General features: G+C 34.3%; 1 protein-coding gene across 1 annotated transcript; it reads right to left on the reverse strand.

Moving 5' to 3' along the window:
• Nucleotides 1–17,694: 17,694 nt before the first annotated feature.
• LOC140450016 (uncharacterized) lies at nucleotides 17,695–18,294 on the reverse strand. Its single transcript, XM_072543438.1, has one exon. It carries the CDS (start codon nucleotides 18,292–18,294, stop codon nucleotides 17,695–17,697), a length of 600 nt encoding a protein of 199 aa, XP_072399539.1.
• Between the last annotated feature and the right edge of the window lie 5,346 nt (nucleotides 18,295–23,640).

Below are 23,640 nucleotides of genomic sequence, written 5' to 3' on the forward strand. Positions count from 1 at the left end.
AATATTTCTTCGTCACTTACTAAATTTCTTCTACTTTTGTTTTTGTAGTGTACAGGTTTTCTTTGGTAGGTACCCCTTTTTCTCATTTTTCACCCCTTGATATAAGCTTCTAATTTCTCTATTTTTATAGCTCTGTTCTATACATTTTAATTTATCTTCATTGTATTTTCTTTTCTTAGATCTTATTATTCTTTTGGCTCTTTCCCTTTGTTCATTGTATTTTCTCTCTATCTCTGTTGTTTTTTCTTGCATCATTTTCATTCTTAATTTATTTCGTTCATCTAGTTCCATTTTACATTCATCGTCGAACCATTTTTTGTGTTCGTGTTTTATATTTCTATTACTGGCCTGAGCTGCTTTGGTCATACATACTTTTATTTGCATCCATGTTTGTTCAATATCCCCACTTTCTGCAATATTATCTAATCCTCTACTGACTATTCTTTCATATTTATTTTGTTCCTCTTCTGTCAGTAGTCTCACAGGTTTAGTTGCTTTATACTTTTTCTTCCGCTGGTTTCTAAGCACTGGAATAAGTTGTTTCATTTGTATTCCAACTATAAAGTGATCTGAATCTGCATCTGGACCTCTGTATGTTCTTAATACATTTTTGCATATCTTTTTCGACAAGCACATGATCAATTTGGTTTATGGTTTTCCCATCCTGTGATCTCCACGTTCCTTGGTGTATTCTTTTGTGTTGGAAGTACGTGCTCATAATGATCATATTTCTTTCTTTCGCGAAATCAATTAGGAAGTGGCCATTTTCGTTCGTTGTTTCATGCAAGCTGTATTTTCCTATGGTGGGTACATATATTTCTTCTTTTCCTATTTTTGCATTACTATCACCTAGCACTATTTTTACATCGTATTTGGGGATATTTTCGAATACTGTATCTATTTGATTATAAAAGTCTTCTTTTATTTCTACACGTTTGTCTTCAGTCGGTGCATGTATATTTATAAATGTTATTTTTTGGTATTTTCCTCTTATTCTTAATACTCATACTCTCTCTGAAATTGGTTTGAAGTCAACGATTAGATCTTTCAGCTTTTTATTTACCACAAAGCCTGTGCCTAACATTCTATTTTCTCCCCCGCTGTTGAAAAATAAATAGTCGTTTATTTCCATTGAGTTTTGCCGTAATTGTTTTTTTCTTGTAGTGCTACTATTTCGAACTTGTATTTTTTGCATTCGTCGATTATGTGTTTTAGTTTTCCTTCTTCGTACGTTCCTCTTACATTCCATGTCCCTACTAATATGCATTCGTTTATTACTTTGTTTCCAGTAATGATCTTTACATTTTGTTCATCTCTTGTACCTTTATCTTGCCAAGTCGTCTTCGTTATTTTAGCCTGTTTAAATTTTGCTGTTAGTTTTTTTGTTTTACATTTTTATCTTTTACTAATTGTCGTTGGCTGTTATTCCATGTCCATATTTCTCCATCTATGATTAGCTTCTGGAATCCTATTTTTACATTTTTTCCATTTTATCTCTCTGCCATAGCCTTACTTCTAATTTCTTTCTGGATAATTCTTTCCTCCTTTGACATATCATCATTTATGTAGATTCGCTCGTCTGTTTTGTTTTTTAGTTTGTTTTTATTTTTCATTACTTCAATTTTGTTCTTCACGCTGTTAAGTTCTACTAAGGTAGTATTTTCTCCTATTTTTCTCGCTCCATTTACATCTACTGACACTTGTGTTCTTTTTCTAGAAAGTTCTCTATGGCCTCTCGCAATAGTTTTTGATCATTTGTGTCAATGTTTAGTCCTTGTGTTACTACATTTTTCCTCTTTTTTTCTCTCTTCAGTTTCTCAATTTTTTCGTTTGCTGCGTTAATTTCCTTCTCTAATTGGTCTATTTGTTTAATAGCTTTTTCGTTTGTTTCTCGCATCTTTCTTATTTCATCTTTGTAGTCGCTTTGTTGATCTTTTAGTTCTGTAATTTCCCTCTTTAGTTGCGTAATTTCGTCTCGTGATCTATATTGTTCTTTTTTTATGTCTTTTACATCCATTGCTAATTCTTTCATCATTTTCATCATTTGGTCGATTCCACTTGTGTTTTCTTCTTCTCTTTTTTGTGGGGTTCTCAGTGTTTTTTTTTTTATCTCTTGGAGTAATATTCATCATCTTCTCTCCTCCTTTTTCCTTCATCAGTTAACTCCTCATCTGAATTCATTGTTCTTTAGTTATAGTAATTTTCTGTGCTAGGGTTATTAGTCACTGCGTCACGGGTGCAGTTGTGCGAAAACTCTACTCAATTCAAATTTCCGCCCACACCTGCGCTGGCTGCGTCCAATACTCCAACACTTTTATTCCTAAAACTCAGAAGCCGGCCCTGACTATATGTTTATATTGTTTGTATCAAAGCTACTATTATTATTATTAAAACTAAAATTCTGCTTACTTACGATTTCCTGTTGTATTGTTTACTTAATTATCTAGCTAATGATCTTAAAAACCAACCGATAAATATTTTTTATCTTTTTGTCACTTTGCCGAAATCTAATTTATTTATCAATGCTACTTTCACTATTTTAATTAAATTAAGTTTTTTTTTTTCAATGTAGACGAATCGATAGTTCTTTTTTATAAACACTTATTATCTATATTTTACTTTAATCACTTGTATTTATTATTTGACTTCCGACACCGTGAAAAGGTCCGATATGCGAATTTATTTTCGTCGATGTCGTTGTCTGCAGGTGTGTTCGCTTTGGCTGCTAAACCCAAACTCTTGAAGAATACTTTAACTTATTATAATTAACGATAAAAGGAGCCCTGAGATCAAATTTTGATTAAATATTTAGAAAATAGTTTTACACGTTCAAACAATTTAATATTTAAAATAAACAAAATCGAGTTAACAGAAAAATATTATTTTGTTCTAGTGTTAAATAATGACAAGCATATAGAAAATATCAACTATTTACAGATTAAATTTCTCCCAAATTAATTAAAGCTGTGCAATTATTGTATTTTTATTTTCACACTAACCTATTTTCAAAACCAATTTCTTGGGATTAGTTTTCAAGACAAGTTTAAGTATATCTTGTTTTGGTCTTGGCCCTGGTCATGATATGTTTGAAAAGGACGGTTTCATGTTTTCAATCTCTCTATCCGGGAAAATGTCTGTGACAAGTTCCAAGTTATCCAGAACAACTGGAAAAGCGGATGTAGTGTGTAATTTTTATAGCCCCCTGTGGTCTACTAAAAGACTTTTCATTTAAGTTTGTTCAGAGAATGCTCCAGTGAAATATGCCTGATGACGTTTCAAGCGATATATAGAATTTTTACTAAGAGATATATAATTTTAATTTATTTTCCTATTTACATAAGCTATAAAATTGAATTGTTTAAGAGTTAATAATTCATTCCATTATAGGACAGTGTTTTATTTATGGGACACTTGAAATTTTATCTTCTTCATGCCTTAGAATTGTAAAATTATAAATTATTATAAAAATTAACTTGTGCTCCGAAAACTGAAATTAGCGCAAAATCGTTATGTATTTACAAATCTTGTCAAATTTACCCTAAATCTTTAATATTGCCTTAAACGTTGGGTCTTGTGATTAATAAAACCTGAATATTTCAAAACAATCCATAAAAAAGTACATCCACGCAAAAACTTAGAGATTATAAAATAAATACGGAACAGGTACTTTACTCGTCTTGTTGTAAAACTAGTTTTACGTTTCTCTTTGATTGGTAAATCGATAATTTTGGGTAGGACTATGTGCTACTGGTCATACCACTAACGAATCACTGGTGTATTTATTGTTTCTTTGAAACTGTATGAGTAACGCTTGAATATTATTCGATAAAACTGTAAACCAATAAAGAAAGAAAGGGAGTGTCACTTAGTTATATTTAGTGAATGCAGAGCAGGTTTTTTATTTGTCTTAGAAATAAAACTAGATTTGAGTGTTTGCATTTTTATTGGTGTATTAATAGTTTTGGGCTGGACTACGTTTTATTAGTCACACTGCTAGCAAATAACTGCCGAATTGATTGTTTTTTTGAAATTGTGTGAGAAGCGTTTGGATATTATTCGATAAAACTGTAAACCAATAAAAAAGGAAAGGGCGTGTATGCAAAATCGGAATCATACTCAATACTAGAAGAAGGCAGAATAAGGTATCTTATATAAGAAAATGTACAGTGAGGTGCAAAATTACCTGGACACGCAGATTTTTTTGTTTTTTGTTGATGTTTAGACCAAAACTTGTTTAATTTGTTTGAATTGTATTTTATGCCTTATTAGCGATATAAAGATGTTTTGTGTGAACAACATTTTTACACGTACGTTTTCTATTAATGTGAAATATTGGCTCAATATTAATTAAGTTTATTGTGTTGTACCTGATTATAAGTTCGATTGTAGGTTTTTGTATTGTCTCCTGTTTAAAACTTGCATAAAAATAATGACACCAAAGGAAGTAACACAAGCTGTTGCTTTACAGGATGATGGGCGGAGCATTCGTTACATCTCAAATGCTTTAGGATTTTACAACGTTTACACTTCGCTCGCGCACATCTTAAAATTGGGATGTTGACTATTGGAGTGCTGTGCTTTTCACGGATGAATTGAGATTCAACAGATAGTCATCAGATGGTCGGCCTAGGATATGGAAAAGAGCTGGTGAACGTTATACCGTTGTTAAAAATAAATAGTATTCAACTTTGTTTTGCATTTACCTACATTTTTTAAATACACTGTGCAGTCGCAAAAAATAGCGAATTTTAAGGACACTTGACAATATACACGGAACGTTAAATTTCCTTTCGTAAATACTATTAAAGTCTTACTTTAATATAGTAAGATATACCGTTACAAATAGATTGTAGTCTCTTTTCAATAGTAATAAAAGATATTCTCAGAAATGAGTTTTAATTTAAAACTAGTCTTCAATACTTTTGCTTCAGCTTTTAAATTCTGTTATATGCGAGAAAATGCTCGAAAATTAATTTAAGATCTTTGTTTGTAATTTAAATACATCAAAGGATTACTGCAATGAATATTATGATGAAAATATGTAATATACTACATACCGAACTTACAAAAATACATAAAATGACAACCTGTTTTACAATAATTTTCTAGACTGTGGTATAATGTTTTTTTAAGATTATACGGAGTGTTTCAAAAAAAGGTAACGCCATCTCTAGGGTAGGTAAAAAACTGAAAAATAATTGAGGTTTGCTTAGTAAACAATTTTTGTAACGCCATCCGTTTTCAAGAAACATTGCGTTGAAGAAAACAAAATTTTACGCATTTTTTACGATTTTGCCGAAACTACTGGCAACATTGTAATGAAATTTTATACGAATATGTTTTTTTAAGCTGATACATCCCATGAATTTGTTTTTATATCTGATTCTTATAGAGGGCGCTAGTTACACGGATCGTACTAAGTATTAGTCAATATAACTTTTTTAAGAGTATAATAAAACTCGATACTGTGTACCGTTTTCGGAATATTTTGATTTGAAAATTATGAAGTAATTCTGAAGTACTATTTTCTCCAAGTGTGCCATGGAAATCTGACATTTATTGATTGTTATGACGATAAATCAACAATAATTAGAGTTTTGAAACCTTGTTTTTTGTAAAATCAAATCAAAATGTACTCAAATGTTGAATACACTGACATGTTATTAACCTTAGGCGAATGTTTAGGATGTTCTAGTGCAGCTATGACACGTTATGCAGAAAAGTTTTCTAGAAGAAACTTACCAAGCAAAAAAACATTTAGAGCCGTTGAACGACGTTGTCGAGAAACTGGGAATGTGAGACCAAATAAAATAAATTCTGGTAGACCAAGAACAATTAATAAAGAAAATAATATTTTAAATTTACTTGATCAAGATCCAACAGTTAGCGTAAGGAATATAGCAAGACAAACAAATATTTCTTCTTCAAGTACTGGGCGGATACTGGATAAAGGACAGCCCACAATCCAAATTTTTTTAAAATGCATTCTTTTTACGGACGAGGCCACCTTTACGCGACAAGGTATGTTTAACTCCCATAATGCACTTTACTGGTGTGATGAGAATCCACGAGTCAAAAGGGTATCACATTACCAACACTCATTTAAAGTTAATGTTTGGGCAGCAACTTTAGGTAACAAATTAATAGGTTATCATATTCTACCTGGAAATTTAAATGGTGATGTATCTTGATTTTTTAAACAATTCCTTATTCGAGATATTAGAAGATTTAACGCTAAACGAGCGAAGATCTTTATTTTTTATGCACGATGGAGCTCCACCACACTTTGATAGAAGGTGTCGTAATTGGTTGAGTAATCATTTTCCGAATCGATGGATTGGTAGAGGTGCAGAAGCTCCGATTCATTGGCTTCCTCGGTCATGCGATTTTAACCCTTTGGACTACGCAGTTTAGTCGTATATTAAGGAAAAAGTCTATGCTACAGAGGTAAATTCACGCCAAGAATTGGAAGAAAGAATTCAACGTCAATTTAATGACATCATAGCTGATCCCCTACCGTTTAGAAGGTTAATGGAATCTTTAGAAAAAAGAATAGACTTGTGTATTCGCGAAAACGTAGGGCATTTTGAACACTTACTGTAATTGAATTTTATTTTATGTTCTTAGTCATTAATTTAATTTTCTTCTTGTGAGTTTTGTTTAATCACTAACTATTTTATACCAGCATCAATTATTACTTCATAATTTTCAAATCAAAATATTCCGAAAACGGTACACAGTATCGAGTTTTACCAAGATTACATTTTTCGTGTAAAATTGAATGATGTTTAAGTTTACTTGAAATTTTGATTAATAATTATACTCTTAAAAAAGTTATATTGACTAATACTTAGTACGATCCGTGTAACTAGCGCCCTCTATGAGAATCAGATATAAAAACAAATTCATGGGATGTATCAGCTTCCAAAACATATTCGTATAAAATTCCATTACAATGTTGCCAGTAGTTTCGGCAAAATCGTAAAAAATGCGTAAAATTTTTTTTTCTTCAACGCCCTGTATCTTGAAAACGGATGGCGTTACAAAAATTTTTTACTAAGCAAACCCTAATTATTTTTCAGTTTTTACCTACCCTAGAGACAGGGTTACCTTTTTTTGAAACATCCCGTATAGGTTTTATTTGTCTATTAAAGCTTGTTATAAATTCAAAATGTATTAAATTATAAAACATTTTCAATTTATTTTCCAATTTATAGAAATGCGAATTCGCTTTTAAGACGTCAAAATCCTAATTGGTTCTTTTCAATCAGGACAATCTTAAGAAACCAGTCACAAAAAACGGTCTGCTAAAAACAGAAAGAACACGAAAACCTGCAAGCAAACGTAATTAAATTAGAATTAGGTCTTTTTTTGGAGAGGGATTTTTTATAGATCAACGGCAAATTCGCCTCGTAAAATATTTGTAGCGGAAAAAGCATCAATCACTATGACATTGCTGTTTTTTTGGGATTTATTGATTTTTATCTGTTCCTTATTAAAATTTATATACATGAGTTTTTTGCAAATAAATTTTAATACGCCTTAAGCAGCAGCTGTTTTGTGATGTCACAACTGTTTGTGCAAGGTATTTAATCAACAATATATTTAAATAATTTCTTTTTATTTGACAATTCTTTTATTTTCCTTTTACTCCTGTTGTATACTTTAACACTATTACAGAGTAAAGGTATTTCAGAATCCATAGGAAACCCTGAGATAATAACTTCTTCTTCTTCTTAACATGCCATACACCAAAGTGCGTAGGCGACTATCTCATTACTAGAATTCTGTTCTTGGCGGCGTGACACAGCTCGCCTGTATTGTGTATTCCTGTCCATTCTTTAATATTCCTTAACCAGGATAATTGTTTGCGGCCGGCTCCTCTCCTACCTTCGATCTTCCCTTGTAGGATTAACTGTGGTATTTAATATTTTGCTCCTCTCAATATGTGCCCAAGGTAACCAATCTTGCGTTTTTTAATTAATTCAAAGAGTTCCCTTTCCACGCCGGCTCTCTTAAGGACGTCATCGTTTCGAACTCTATCCACCCAAGGTTTGCGCATCATTCTTCTTAATGACCACATTTCAAATGCTTCAAGTTTGTTGATAGATGTTTTTTTTCAAAGTCCATGTTTCCGTGCCATAAAGCAAGATGGACCATATGTAGCACTTGACCATACTGTAGCGTATTTCGAAATTTAGGTTTTGATTACATAGGAGCGGTCTGAATTTCACAACAGCTTGTCTTGCCATTTGTATTCGGGTTTTTATCTCTTGTTGTGGATCCGATTGGTCATTGATTGTGGTGCCAAGGTATTTAAAAGTTTTCACGCGTTTTATGCGATCGTCACCTATGCATATTATCGGGTTTTCTGGAGGGTTGCTGCTAATGACCATATATTTCTTTTTCAAAATGTTGATTTTGAGGCCATATTTTTTACCTATGCTATTCACCCTATCAAGTAATAACTGCTGATCTTCCAAATTATCAATTATAATCACTGTGTCGTCCGCATAGCGTAGGTTGCTAATTGGTATGCCGTTCACCTTAATGCCTAATTCCGTGTCTTCTAATGCTTCCGCAAATATATTTTCAACATATAAATTAAAAAGCATTGGAGAGAGTATGCAGCCTTGGCGGACACCTTTCCGGATTTCAAATTCATCCGTATATTAGTCTTGATCAATCCTCACCTTTGCCATTTGGTTCCAGTATAGATTCTGAATAATTCTGATCTCGTTTTGGTCAATGTCGGCCCTATGTAGTAGTTCCATTATGATATCATGTTTAACATTGTAAAATGCCTTCTCGTAGTCGATGAAGGTGAGGTAGACATCTTTTCTTTGATCTAAACAGTTTTGTATTAAAGTGTATTAAACTGATTAAGCGGTGTTCATTACATTTTGTGGCATTAGCTGTTTTTGGGATCATCACATAGGATGACTGCAGTCAGTCTCGCGGAATGTAACCAGCATATATGTCATAAATTTTATTGAACAGCTTTACCAAGATTTCGATATTCTCCTCGTCTAGTAGTTTTATTGCTTCTATATGAATTTCATCTAGACCTGTTGCTTTATGCATATTTGTGGTTCTAACTGCATATTCTATTTAACTTCGCATTATTGATGGCCCTGATAAGTTTTCGGAAGGAAGTTTGCGCGTTGGTTGTGTTGGTCTTTCGTCATTAAAAAGTCTTTCTGCGTATTCTTTCCACGCCATTGCTATCTCCTCTTCTGACTCTATGTATTCGTTTCTGTCGTTGCGTATTCTTGTTCTGTGGTGGCTTTTGTGTATATTCGATATTTCTTTGATTTTCTTATGTAGTCCAAAACTATCTCCTTTTTCCTGCAATTGTTCTATTTCGTTGCACCTTTCCACCATCCAACGTTCTTTTGCTTTCTTAATTTTCTGGCGAATTTCTTTGTGTATCTGTTTGTATTTGTCTTGATTACGTTGTTGTTTATGTTGCCTTCGCTTTTCCATTAGATCCATAATTTCGTCCGTCATCCATTCGTTATGCTTTCTCTTTCTGATCTGTGTTTTAACTTCCCTGTTTACTGCCAGAATCGTTCCTTTAATATCATTGACCATCTCTTCGATATCATCATTTTGTGTTATTATTCGCATGCTTTCATTAATTTTATTTGCATAACTCTTCTTCAGATTTTCGTCTCTCATCAGTTCTCTTGTATTTATAGGCGTGCTGGTGTTTGTATTTGTTCTCTTAATTTTTGCTAGTTTTAACCTCACATCTGCTATTAGCGGATTATGATCGGATGCAATATCAGCACCTGGATATGCTGCGATTCTTTTGATAGCGTTACGAAATCTTCTGTTTATTAAAATGTAGTCAATTTGGTTTCTAATTATTCGATTTGGACGGTCTCCTGGTGATTTCCAAGTATATAACTTACGAGGTGGGAGCTGAAACCATGTGTTCATGACGACAAAACTGTTCTCCTGGCAGAATTCACAAAGCAGGTCGCCTCTTTCATTTCTAACTCCAAGGCCGTACTCTCCAATTATGTCTTCATATCTTCCTTTACCCACCTTGGCGTTAAAGTCGCCCATTATTATGTTTATGTCCTCTTTCTTTGTTAGTCTTATTGCTTTTTCCAGATCTTTATAGAACTTAGTTATTTCTTCTTCTGACTTATCTGCATATGCTTGTGTCACATTTATGTTTACTGGTTTGCCTGTCATTTTGATCAACACGACTCGTTCGGAAATTGGAACAAAATCTGTCACCGATTTACTGGTCTTCCTGTCAAGAGCAATAGCCACTCCATGTCGGTGATGTCTATCTGTTGGGTCACTACACGAGTAATACATAGTAATTTTATCTTTCGTAAACTGTCCAGATCCAGTCCATCGGACTTCACTGACTCCCATTATATTTATTTTCAGTCGATTCATTTCCATTATAAGGTTGTGTAGTTTTCCTGGTTCGTAAAGACTATTAACATTCCATGTTGAAATTCGTTGGATATCATCTATTTGGCACCGGGAGATTCTTCGCACCCTCTGACCATCTAAGGCCTGCCCGGGACTGAGGGCCATTGTTTTGTTTTGTTTTGCCATAATGAGATGAGTTATCCTGGGGAAAAGGTAGTGTTGTGGTATCCCGTTACTTTTAACACCGCAGTACCACAGCCATTCAAACTGTCCTAGTCATGCCTGTGGAATTCCAATAACAAGCCGGTCCAAGATAATTTCTTTTGCGCCTTGCGTTGGTACTGGTGATCGCTTCTGCCCTTCACCAGGGTCGAGGACTAGGAGGGATACATATGGAGGGTGTAGGATAAAGGATATGGGACCTTCCATGGGAGATTCCACGGTGTGGGATGGTGGAATATTATGAACTAGCGTGGGCAGGGTCGCTAATCTCTGAAGTAGGTCTGTTCCCTCCGGGATTGTGAAAAGTACCCACCCGCTACCCCAGATAAGGGGTAGATAGATAATAGCTAGATAATAACTAAACAAGTGAATTAAAATTTGGCGCCTGGTTTAAAAAATGTTTTTATTGCAACAAAAAAAAAAATGAAGCCTACAGAAAGATACGAAAGCCGACGAACTAGAACAATTGTAGAGAATTACCAGACAAAAAGAAGAGAAGAATAGAGGATACACAAAAGAAAAAAACAAAACCACTTAAATAAGGAACTTAAATATATAGAAAACCTCAACAGAGAGAAAAAATTCAGAGCGTTCTATTCTTCTTCTTCTTGTGCCACTCCTATCGGAAATTGGAAATCATCAAGGCTATCCTGACCTTGTTTACAGCTGACCTAAAGAGTTCATTGGTGGTACAGCCAAACCACTCTCTCAAATTACTCTGCCATGACATTCTTCTACGGCCTGGATTCCGTTTTCCTTCTATTTTTCCTTGCATTATATTTTGAAGTAATGCGTATTTATGTCCTCTCATCACGTGACCCAAATATTCGAGTTTTCTTCTTTTGATCGTTGACAAAATTTCTGGGTCTTTTCCTATCCTTCGCATTACTTCAAAATTTGTAACTCTTTCAATTCTATAAGAAAGTTAAAATCAACAGAAAAGAATTCAAGGTAACCACAAGACAATCCAGAAGTCAGTATTAACAACAAGGAAAGATATATTGAATAGATGGGTGGGATACTTTAACCAGGTACTTAATGTGGAAGGCAGACAAGAAGAAGAAAACCTGGAAGACGAAAGAGATCAGGTAAGAGTTGCAGACGAGGGGGAAGAGGAACCACCAACGATTTTTGAAGTTAAAGATGCAGTTAAAAAACTAGCCAGAAACAAATCACCCGGAATAGATAATCTCCCAGCTAAACTATATGAAGAAGTTGGCCATGATACCATTATGGCATTACAGAAGCTTATAAAATAAATATGGACACAAAAATCTCTTCCCAATGATTGGAAAATTGGAATACTTTGCGCCATACACAAAAAAGGAGATAGCTTTGAATGCTGTAAATGCAGCGTATAAAATATTTTCCACAGTACTATGTTACCGTATGGCACCATATCCAGAACGGATAGTAGGAAAATACCAGGCTGGTTTCAGAGGTGGTAAATCTACAATTTATCAGATTGCAATCCTAAAACAAATTTTGGAAAAAACATTGGAATATGGCATTGGTACTCATCGCATATCTATAGACTACAAAGCAGCCTACGACTCTGTGAATAGAAGAGAAATGTTCAAAGCAATGAAAGAGCTAGGAATACCAAATCAAATGGTAAATTTAACAAAACTAACTTTTGAAAAAGTTGAATGTAGAGTACGAATTCAGGGGGAGCTGTCTGAATAATGGGCTGCGTTAGGGAGACCCTCTCTCCTGTATACTGTTTAATCTGGCTCTGGAAAAAGTAGTACGTATGTCAAAAATCACAACTACTGGTTCAATATATAATAAATCAGTGCAAATCCTGGCCTATGCTGATGATACCAATATTGTTGGGAGAACGGAAAACGCTGTACGAGAGAAGTATGTAGCATTAAAAGAATCAGCTACAAAAATATGTTTAATGATAAACACCAACAAAACGAACTATATAAAAATAAGCACGCAATCACAAATCATACGACCACTCGTTATAGAAAACGACGTCATCGAAGCAATGAACGAATTTGTCTATCCTTCCTTTGTCTTATCCTCTTTTAGTTTGTAGGCCGGGCGATGCCGGCTATGTTCATCATGTCACCAAACCCCGCCATCCGAAAACCGGCCTTCTCCTGCTGGTCCGTTCCTCTCCGTTCCGATCCAAAAAGTAACAAACCAGCAGCGTATGGCCCTTTATGGTCTGATGTTTGACCAGCTAATATCTAGCGAAATTTCACCACCGTCCCCCTGCATTTACTAATTTCACCAAGCCAACAAATCGAGGGCAATAATATATAAAAAAAAATTTTTAAATAGTTAATACAAAAATTGACATTCACAAACACAAACAGACAAAAAAAACATCTACCCAAGTCAATATAAGATAAAATCCTAACTAAACAAGCGTAGATCCCTCGATAGGAAGAAGCCGGTACTTACACTCGAAGTAAAATTACCTAAGTCACTTATGCTAAGGCCTCATAAAATGACTATGGATATGGATACTACCCTGATTGGCCTTTGTAGTCAAATTGCGGACATCGAACTTTGATAGATTAAGAATTCTCAGGACACGAGAATTCGACTGACACCATGTTCCGCGAGCTCCAACTATTAGAGGTGCCATGCAAATAGTTTTCTCAGGATATCAGGTTGGCATGGTCTGAAGGAATCGAGGCTCAGTATACAGTGCCGTTTTATTAGCAGCGGCTGTACGTGCCATGCAAAGAGTTTTCCCAGGATATCGGGACAAGGTCAGGTATCTTAACAGTCCCGTCGGCGCATCTTATTCTTGGCTTGCAAATCCACCCTTTCTTTTCAGCTGCTTTGCGAAGATACGTAACAAGCTGATCATGTCTCTTTATTCAGTACCAGTATGCTGTGGGGCACTTTTATAGAACGTTACTAAGGCTCTCGTTACGTTCTCATCCTTTTCGGCACCTACGACACCTTCATGTGGTGGATTTAAAGGGATGCCTCTAGTTGGAAGTAGATTTCCTCGCAGTATTGCCCTAATATAATCTCTCCCCGACCAGTAGGACAGTGGATTGTTTAACCGGACAGAGCTTTCGGAGTGTGGTGAAGAGCCCTGACAAAGTCCGTTTCCACTATAGGCGTCCTCAAGTTTCTGGCTCAACTCACGTGCGATCGATGCTGAACTGCCAGACAATGTTTGTGTTCATTTTAGGACCTTCTCCCATGGTGGGACTCTGCAGGTTGTTAATGTATCTCAGTAGCAGGTATATTTTCAGTGCCAGCAGTTTTTGTGCTGGTTTGAGCCCCGCTCGATGAATACGATCGAGCTGTGTCTGCAGCTCGTTGAAGGCTACCTTGGCCTGTCCCAGTGCATTATACCTTCGACCTAGGTATCCAACCAGCTCACTTGGTTTCAGCTGCCGAATCCTATCGTTGCCGACAGAGAAGAGCAAACACGTCACGCAGTAAGAGTGCTTATTACCACGGTTAACGTTAAAGGCCGATTCACATTATAGCTCAGGTCACGCTCCGCTCACGATCAGCTCAAGGTTCGGTCAATTATTCTTACACGCATCTTAAATGGTGCTATTCACAGTAAACACAACGCTCACGTTCCGTCCCGCTCTTTTGACCGCGGCGATTCTCCAGGAGAATAGTTTGTAGTTTGATCGTGACTTGATCTGAGTGGAGTGGAGCGGCAGGGTAGTGTGAATTAGTAACAGTCAGGTGAAGGTACGATTTTCGCAGCTCGATGTATGATGAACAGTTGATTGAATTGGTGCTCTGCTGTAAGGAATTGTACAACCAGGGAGATATACTGTATTTTGATACTGTACATAAAATACGGTACAATAAAATTTATGTTTTGTCATTCGAAAGTACTGAAAAAATTTAGTTTCATCGTTATAGAGACCTTTATACAGAGTAAAAAACTCCCCTTCTGTTTTCCTGGTTTTTAAAATATTGTGCACCCATATTCTTGGCTGTTTATTGGTTGACTGAAGCTCTTCTTCGTCCAAACATAAAGCAATGACAGCCAAATCACTGTTAGAAAAATCTTTAAACATGTTAAACAAATTTATATATGCAAAGAACTGTGCCTATTCTCTGAGTCCCGCCAAATTGAATAGTATACCGAAATTCTTGATCGTGAGCGGAGCGTCACCTGAGCGCCTACTGTGAATAATGTACACAATTCTTGATCGTGAGCGGAACTTGAGCGGAGCGTGACCTGAACGTCTAATGTGAATCGGCCTTAACCGTAATAGCTGCACTCTTACCAGCGTTAATCGTCATGCCCCTCTTCTCTTCAAAGCCTTCTCGTCTCGTCTGTTATCATCTTTGGCCGATTCGGATAGCAGAATTAAATCGTCTGCGTAGCCCAATACTGAGATCTTCCTACCATCTGCAACAGTGAAAATAACACTACCGCAGAGATAAACCGCAGAATTTGCACGGCCAACAGATGCTATTTGGGCTCAATCTCCTCCTTAAATCCACAATTATATCGAGAAATCCAAAAATAAAACTCTACAAAACAATAATCAATGGAGTGTGGAGAAGAAGATACAACTTAGAACTTTATAGAATATACCAGGAACCTGATATCGTAAAACAGGTTAAGATAGGACGTCTGAGGTGAATAGGACATGTAATGCGGATGGAACAAAATGACCCAGCTAGAAAAACGCTCCTTAATAGATCCATTGGTCAGAGAAGAAGAGAAAGACCTAGAACAAGGTGCATTGACAAGATCAATGAATACATGAGAAATATGAGAATATGTGCTTGGCGGAGAAAGGCGATTGATAGGGACGACTGGAGAGAAATTCTTGAGAAGGCTAGAACCCCTAGAAATGTAAAACCAGAATGATGATGATGAATTAAAAAATTTGAGATATATTAGAATCGAATATTAATTAAATCAATTATTGTTTTGTTTTTTGTAAATTTATTGAACCTGAATAAATGCTTTTGAACCTAGCTTAAATTTGAATATCATCCTAATCATTTTTTTAAATTTAAAATATTTAATCTTATATCTTTGGATTTCCCAAACCCTTCGCTGCTACCCATGTAACTGCTAGAAGGTGTGTCTCTTCGAGCGGTAGACCGTATTTTAGTTTTTGAAGACTCTTGAGAGTTAAGCACCTCCACAAAATCTAGGGTAATAGTAAACGGACGAAAAAGTAAATATTATCACGTTACTTCACATGAGCATCGTATATCTACAAGTGGCCATTAGATGTCAACCAATGACTGTTAAAGCATCAAAGTGCTGACGAATTTCGCAATGTTTATTTAAAGGGTGTGTTTGACCACACATAGTTTGCAATAGAGTTGGCACATAATTGGAATGGACCCTTAATTTTGAATGTGTGTTCGATGGGTTTATGGCGAGTAATGTATGCAGATTTATGTTTATTAGTTCCAAAGCTATTTCTCGGATCAATAATGCAGAAAATTTATACATAGTTTAACAAAATGTATGCTAAAATACTTACGATGTTCTGTTGCAAACATTAAATTGAAAAATAGATAAAATTAACATAAAAGTATAAGTTCATTATAAAGAACAGTACCTATAAGTATGATATTCGTTTTATAAATAAAAAATTTTTTTTTTAAATAAAATTCTTAATGAATATTCTTATTATAGTACAGTCGTCAGGGATTTTATTACTAAAAACGAGATGAACAAGCTGGAATTAAAACATTACTTCGGGGGGAGGGGAGATACTTCTGTACGCCGTAGAAAAAGTATTTCAATTAAAAACCTGAGGTAATTTTAAACAACAATGTTTATTAGCACTTTTTCTGTAGAATAAACCGTTCTCTCAGAAACAATACTTGAAGTGACCGGCGATTTTGAATGTTATAGTCGAAATTCAATAGGATTGTCAGGTTATCGCTTAGAAATAATAGATCCTCGAGGGGTCCGAGATGAGAGACGCGTGTAGTTCAATGGTGGCGTGTATATTTTTAAAATAAGGAAAATAATAGGAAACTTGCACATAAAAATATTTTTGCGTCCACGGTAAAATTGTTAATTTATGTTAAATATATTTTGTTAGAATGTCATGTAAAAATATTATATTCAAAATATTACGTCTTAACAATTAATTGTGCAAGCCAGATGTACACACAATATTTTCATTCATTTATATTATTTTTAGTTTAAGAAATATGTACATGTTTATTTTACAACATCTGAAATGCTAAATTATACTTACTTACTTAAGCCGTCGTTTTGTACCTTACGTTGTCGAGGTGCTAAATTATATTATATTTTAAATCCAAAACTTTCTCCCTTATAATAATGAAATGTCACGAATATACTTCTGGTTCGTAATAATTTATAATAAACAAAATCTATTATTTATAAATATCTTAAATTCATAACAAACAAGAAAGAAAATAACTTAAAAATATAAACGGAACTTTTAGTAATAAACGTAAGAATAACTAATAACTATTGTATCGCCTTGCATTTCCTCAATAGAATATCTTCCACTGCTTTTTATACAATTTTCCACCGTTAAGACATTAAACTGTAGATGAATTGTCAGATTAACCTTTTGAAAAATCCTCGTTAGTCATAATATGCGTTTTAAACTAAACACGACGTAGCATTCAAATTGAGCAATTTCCAAGAACACAAATATAATACCTGAAAATTTCCAATTAAATACGATTAAAATGGAAATAATAGAATTCCCGAAACAACCTTGTTTTTTCCTTTGAACTTTTATTTATAATCAATTTCTACAGGAGAGTTTTAAGTAAATGTGAATGAATTTGTAAATAGGTAATATTTTCGAAATAACTTAGTCGCTTTGTGACCGACTTTGAGATCGGTAGAATGTACAATATTTTTTTTTAAATAAAATCCATATTAACATATAAATACCAACTTCTTTACAGAAAATAATAATTCTAGACCCAGCAACCTAATGTAAACTACAATTGTGAAAAACAAACTTGCCATAATAATAATAATATAGTTATTAGGTACATACCTACTTAGAAAATTATAACCAGGTAAGACGAAGGATCTCACAGGTAGTCTCCGAATGTAGCAACAAAAAATCTCTAGAACTGTACCTATTAGTTATTTTTTTAAAGAAATATTTTTATTTCTGAATCACTTCCTGTTGTTAATTCACTATCACTACTGTCTTCTGGAGTAATGATAATGGGCTCGATAAGAACATCAACACGCGTGTCTACGTCCCACATTTTAGCTTCTTCTTTCTGTGTATGTTTAATGCATGACTGCCAGTTGGAAGCGGTTATATTTTGTATGGTTTGGTCTAATAATAATTTGACATCTTTTAATTTAAAGGTTGTACTCTTTTGCGCTACCTTATTTTTTATTTGTGCCCATATTAGCTTGATGGGATTTAATTCACAATGATACGGTGGAGTTCTTAATACGGTGATGCCATGCTCGCCTGCCATTTCGTCTACGGCAAATCTGATGTATGAACTCTTATGTTCGCGCACTATATCAAGTAATTGAACCTTTATCATGAATTCATCAAAATCTATATTTTTAATTCTTAACCAATCTATTATATCTGCCTTTCGAGGTGCAGAAGTCGGTATTTTTTCCATACGACGGCTGTGATAAGGTGCATTGTCCATTATAATTACCGAACCAGGATCTACAAGAGTCAGTATAGACGAAAACCACTTTTCAAACACATCCGAATTCATATCCTGATGATAATCGCCCGTTTTGATTGAGGTAAATACATTTAAACCATCTTGTAAAAAACCTGAATCACTTCCAATGTGCGTTATAATGAGACGTCTTCCTTTCCCCGAGGGTGCTTTTAAGCCGGTTGAAAGTCCCTCAATGAAAGCTTGTCGCGCACTTTTAATATTCAAGTCTTGTCATACTTTGGATTTCGTATGAAATACGTTTCGTCCGTATAATAAATTTTTTTCGTCGTCTAAAATCACGAATTTTTTGCAAATATTTTCTCCGCCATATCACTAATTCGTCCCTCTCGATCAACAAACTTTTCCGATTTCTCTTCACATACCGAAAGTCCATTTCATGTAAAGTTCTTTGTAATACTCTCATAGATATTTTATTTAAAGTATCATCTGCGTCTGGATTAACTTCTCGTTGAATAGCCTTTAACGTGGGCAGTTCGTTCCTAAAATAAAATCCATGAACTTTTCTTCGGATTATACTTTTCGTACTATCGTCCAATACAATTTTTGCACGTCCTTTATGGATTGGTTTTTGGATAGGTTTGTTACCTTGAATTATTCGGAAAACCGTACGAGCCGATACTTTCGTTAAATCTCCAGACAATGCCGCGACGTCTTCTATAAGCATATCTGGATATCTTCTACGCAATCCCTCATAAACCGATTTTATCATTTGCTTTTCTCTCACAGACAACCACCTTTTTTTATTTTGTTTATTAACAGACGTACTGCACGTTGGTTTTGATGCCATGATGTTACCCGACGGTACGCTCATGAAATACTACCACCCACCTGATTTTAATGGTTATTTGTGGGTGAGTTTTCACAATGTTGCCGTATTGCATTAAGAATATTACTTTCGAAAAGAAATAACGGTGTCCGCCTGCCTCTCTATTGGCATTCAGGGTATACCTCAATGGCACGGATAAGCTGCAAGCGGTACTAAATAATAAATTTCGCAACAAGGCGAGTGTACTTTCTCTAGTTCGGACTTCCAACAGATGTAACCGTCAAAAATGATAATTGAGAAGTGGATTTGTGTGCTAATAAAGAAATAAATATATAGCCGTTTACCACCGAGTGTTAACGAACTACAAAATGTCTGCCCTGACAATCCTATTGAATTTATAGTGTAGTAACACGCACGAAATCAATTTTAACCCTGCAGTGGTGGCGCTAAGTCTCTCAGACCCAAGCGTCGGACTAGACGGTATAGAAACAGTGGAGTTTAAACTATGAACTTCGTACTCTTGGTACCTTACTAATATTTATTATTGCATCGACCGTCGAGCCGAGAACTTTTGCCAGACTTTTATCTTTATTGTTATAGCCTATTTGGGTTTATTAGACTTGGTGCCCCCACTTAAGTAACTTAAGTGACTGTTGTTTTATTTTCGTTTCTTGGAATTTATTTTACAAGTGGTGTAATGGTGTGAAATTATTTTACAAGTATTTTACAAATTTATTACTTTTAGATTTTTTAGATCTCTCGTCCGAAACAAATTCCTTTACCCTCAGGATATTAAGTTGTCTCAATACAAGTATACATTTTTCGTACTTACAGATACTGTTGCTAGTAAAACTGTTTCATTCCTCTCAGTCAGCATACAAAGAAACCAAAACTGCTTTCACTTTTGTTTTTAAATGAACACTTTCGAAAAACAAATTTTCTTTCTTGGTACAAAATTTAAGTTTTCTACCGATAAAACCTTTCGGCATATTAACTTCTCTCTACTTTCATGTTACTCTGTCGACAGCATAGCAATAGATAACCCAAATCTAATTTTAGTAACACACCAAACATCCCACTTCCCTTTCCACTATCTCTTTATCAACCAATCATATCTTATTTTCAAACACACAAATCAATTTTTCAATTTCTATGAAATTCCTTACGTTTATACCTCTAGTTATTCCATTAATAACCAAACAAAACCGATCTTGCATTCATTAACTTTCTTTCTGTTCACTGGCTCCCTAAACAATGGGTTATTAGTCAGTCTCGAATATTTCAAACATTCGTAAAGAGAACTTAAACTTTTTTCTTTAATCTTTGACAGAAAATCATGTTCTATTCATAAATTTCCAACTACTATCTTAAATCTTAAACTTTGTTCATTGAATTTGTTCACACACAAAATTTTACCATAACATTCTTTTATAAAATTTTCTTTATTCTACTGATCACTTGCTTATATCTAGAAATACCATCTTTGGATCTCTGCTGGTCCAGCAAGTCATTCATCATCATCATCATCACTGGCTCGACAACCCTTTTTGGATCTTGGTCTGTTCTTGGCCAAGATTCTTCTCCATTCTGATCTGTTTCGCTTTTTTTCTCCAGTTTTTTTTTATAATTATTATATCATTTTCTATCAACAATCAACAAGAGTGGGCGCGCCGAAAAAGAGATAGAGCAATAAATCGTGAAAGGAAAAAGGGTGATAGGATGCCTAAACCCGATTCTATGGTCAAAAGAACTATCAAATCAAAGAAAGCATCTCCTCTTTAACTCCATCTTTAAAAGTATAGTGCTCTATGGATGCGAAACATGGCAACTTACTAAACCCCTTGAGCGACGCATACTTGCATTGGAAATGGACTTCTGGAGAAGATCAGCTAGAAAATCGAGGCTTGATAGAATACAAAATGACCATATCAGAAATATAATGGGAGTCAAGGCAACCATCATTGACGAAATTCAAAGGAGACAACTGATCTGGTATGGTCATGTGAAAAGAATGGACGACGACAGGCTGCCAAACCAAATTTTAAAATGGACGCCAAGGGAAAGAAGGAAGAGGGGAAGGCCAAAACAATCCTGGCTGGGCGGCATTCAGAAGGCAATGTCGGAAAGAAACCTTCACCCTGGCGAATGGAATGACCAACGTAGCTGGAAACTGGAAACCGGAAGGCGGAGAACGCTATAAAAAAACCGGGATAATAAATAAAAAAATTAAACGTCCTGGTTAGTAACGTGGTCTGTATAGGATGTCTTCAGGATTCTACAGTAAGGCCACATTTCGAAAGTCTCAATTTTCTTACAGGTAGCATCTGTAAGAGTCCACGACTCAACTCTGTAATAGAAAAGATAACACATAGGAGGTGATACTACAAAACTTTTAACAAAACAATTTTTATTTGAAAATATAGACTAAAACTTGTAATGCAATTGTAAGGCCAATTTTGCTCGGAATACAATAGGTAATATTTTAAATGCTTTCCAATGTGGTAAATTTTTCAACGCTGTAAATAATTTCCGAGTCTTCGAAGTATTTTTAAAATCTCTCATGTTTTGGTTTTCATTTTATTATAAAAATATCCCAAAGCGTTTATATACTCTGGCAATTTTGCCTAATTTCAAACGGATTTTAAACAGGAACAATTTATTCTTTTTAACCGTCCCTATTAAAAAGAAGTGAAGTAAAGCAGAACCTTTGACACAGTGTTCAAAGAGTGTACGCATGAATAACCTCGACAAATGTCAATGAAAATGATTGTGAAAAATAAATTAGGCGCTCCAGTAAAATGTTACCGACAAAAAACATTTTTCCGATGGAATACAGGTAATGGAAAGCTTTCACAATTATAATTTGTTTAGTTTCAAATTAATAAACTGTTTTAAGGGTTTTTGGTGTTGATTCTGTAAATACTTAAAATCTAATTAAAAGTTGGTGGCTAATTGCTTTTGTGTTAGCAAGTCGAAGTTCCTTGTCAAAGAAGGTTTGGTGCAGAAAAGTTAATAAAAGATAAAGGGGAAAAGTGCGGTTTTCGGTGACATCTGAACTTATTGACGGTTGAGCGTAATTAATTTTTATACGCCAACAGAGTTAAAATATACTGCGGGAATAACTTAAATATTAATTTTGGGTCTTTCTTCAAACAGAAGAAGAACATATATATATATATATATATATATATATATATATATATATATATATATATATATATATATATATATATATATATATATATATATATATATATATATATATATATATATATATTATTATGATTGTTTATTTTGACTTTAATCTTAGTTTATTGAGCCAATAAAAAAGAATTATAACTTATTTGTTATCAAAAGTAAAATAATCCTTATATTACCTGTGTTCGATGGATTCAAAAGATTTTCTAGTTGTCTTTTATCGGGAGAGAAGAAAGGATAAGAATACAAATATATTATATTACAAAGATTTACGTTTCTTTATTTTATATGAACGAATAAAACAATTATTAAATTCTGTCGTTATCTTATCAATCAGCATACAAGAAAATAAATCAAATTTTTATAATAATAAGATTATAAAGCTACATACATTTATATTACGTGAAAACCAATTTTGCTTAAAATTTTCTTTACTTGAAACAAGAAACAACAAAACTTTAAACTTTTGATTAGCCTAACAAAACCTCAGTTCTTAAATTTGAATGCTAATGACCATGATGTCAAACCGATCCTTCACAGATATAAAATTTAATTGTACAAACACTTACAGCTTATTTTCTTCTTGAGTTGTATGTTGGAACATACCCAGAAAAGTCCAGTCTCCTCAACAATGTGATCTCTCCTCTTTGGCACCTCGGCTCCTTGTTAACGTCTCTGCAAACCTCCTGCAGACTATACAAAAAACACCTAATTCACTTCTCCAAACTCAGCTACTTATTAATGACACAAGGACCTTCTTTTGTCAACTTGATGCCGTAAGAATACTTCACATATACTTTACAAGATGCCCACGGTAGATACAAGGACCTCTTTTAATCTACTTGTTATCTCCTTCTGCAGAACTATTCAATTCTTTTCTTTACGCCGGTATCCAAACTCACGAACCACACTCTATCTTGAGATAAACAACTGTTTCTGTCAATGACCAAATTATAACTAACTTCTCCGGTCTCATGATCGGCTCACAAAATTCCCATTTAAAAACGACCATCCAATCAAAAGCTCAAATTGTGTTTAACATGATTTTGGAAAAGCCTAATTTCGGTTTCAGAGAAAAACTAAATAGCTTACTTTAAAATTGGTTTTGTCAATACACAATTTATACATATTTCAAAAGATTAGAATATGGTCATTTAATACTCGACTATACAAACAATGAAAAGATTAACTTATAGGTAAAATGTCTTCTAATTCTAAACAAAGGTTTTTTGATAATTTTGTTTGAAACGGAAAAAGGTCGTTTGCCAAACAAATTTCTATTCTTATCTACACTAAATCTTATCTTAAATTACTATATACATTTTGTTTATAATGATATCTTAAAATTTTATTCCGATGGATTTTTTTATTTATTTTTTTCTTCGGTTGGGAAAGAAAAAGTATGACAATAT

The sequence above is a fragment of the Diabrotica undecimpunctata genome, chromosome 9, assembly GCF_040954645.1.
Source record: "Diabrotica undecimpunctata isolate CICGRU chromosome 9, icDiaUnde3, whole genome shotgun sequence".
NCBI classification, from domain to species: Eukaryota; Metazoa; Arthropoda; class Insecta; order Coleoptera; family Chrysomelidae; genus Diabrotica; species Diabrotica undecimpunctata.

Coding starts and splice junctions, on each gene's coding strand:
- LOC140450016 (XM_072543438.1), bottom strand. CDS start 18,294: ATGAATTCGGATGTGTTTGAAAAGTGGTTTTCGTCTATACTGACTCTT.